A 345-nucleotide genomic window follows, 5' to 3' on the forward strand; every position below is an offset into this window, starting at 1 on the left:
CCAGCAGTCCCCTCACCTCTGGTGGCCCCCCCGGATCTCCTCCTGGGTGCCCAGCCTGGCTCGCTCCCAGGACAAGGGGGGGGTGAAGTTCTTCAGCTGCTCCTTGAAGAAGTACACACGAATCTGCCCATCTTCACTTACTGCTGCTGTGAACAAACCCAGAGGTTGGACACCAGAACAGATTGTCCCCTGACTTACAGCTGCTTACAACCATTTTTTTTTGGACACTGTGCTTTTCTTCTCCTGAAAACCCATTATGAGGGGAAAAAAAACTGTGTTCAACAGCTGTAGGTTGTGATCTACCCCTAAAAAGGAGCCTGCTCAAACTGATTGCCTGTTCAACAG

At 51.3% G+C, this 345-nt stretch overlaps 1 protein-coding gene across 1 annotated transcript in view; it reads right to left on the reverse strand.

Annotated features, from left to right (window-relative positions):
* Positions 1 to 16: 16 nt before the first annotated feature.
* LOC103778220 (germinal-center associated nuclear protein-like) overlaps positions 17 to 345 on the reverse strand; it is a gene marked incomplete at both ends in the record, with an annotated part of 5,154 nt that continues 4,825 nt past the window's right edge. Inside the window, one exon of the mRNA XM_008945800.1 lies at positions 17 to 146. Within this exon, the coding sequence (XP_008944048.1) occupies positions 17 to 146 (130 nt within the window). The remainder of the gene's footprint in view (positions 147 to 345) is intronic.

This window comes from Merops nubicus, unplaced genomic scaffold (assembly GCF_000691845.1).
Source record: "Merops nubicus isolate BGI_N331 unplaced genomic scaffold, ASM69184v1 scaffold14150, whole genome shotgun sequence".
Classification (NCBI taxonomy): domain Eukaryota; kingdom Metazoa; phylum Chordata; class Aves; order Coraciiformes; family Meropidae; genus Merops; species Merops nubicus.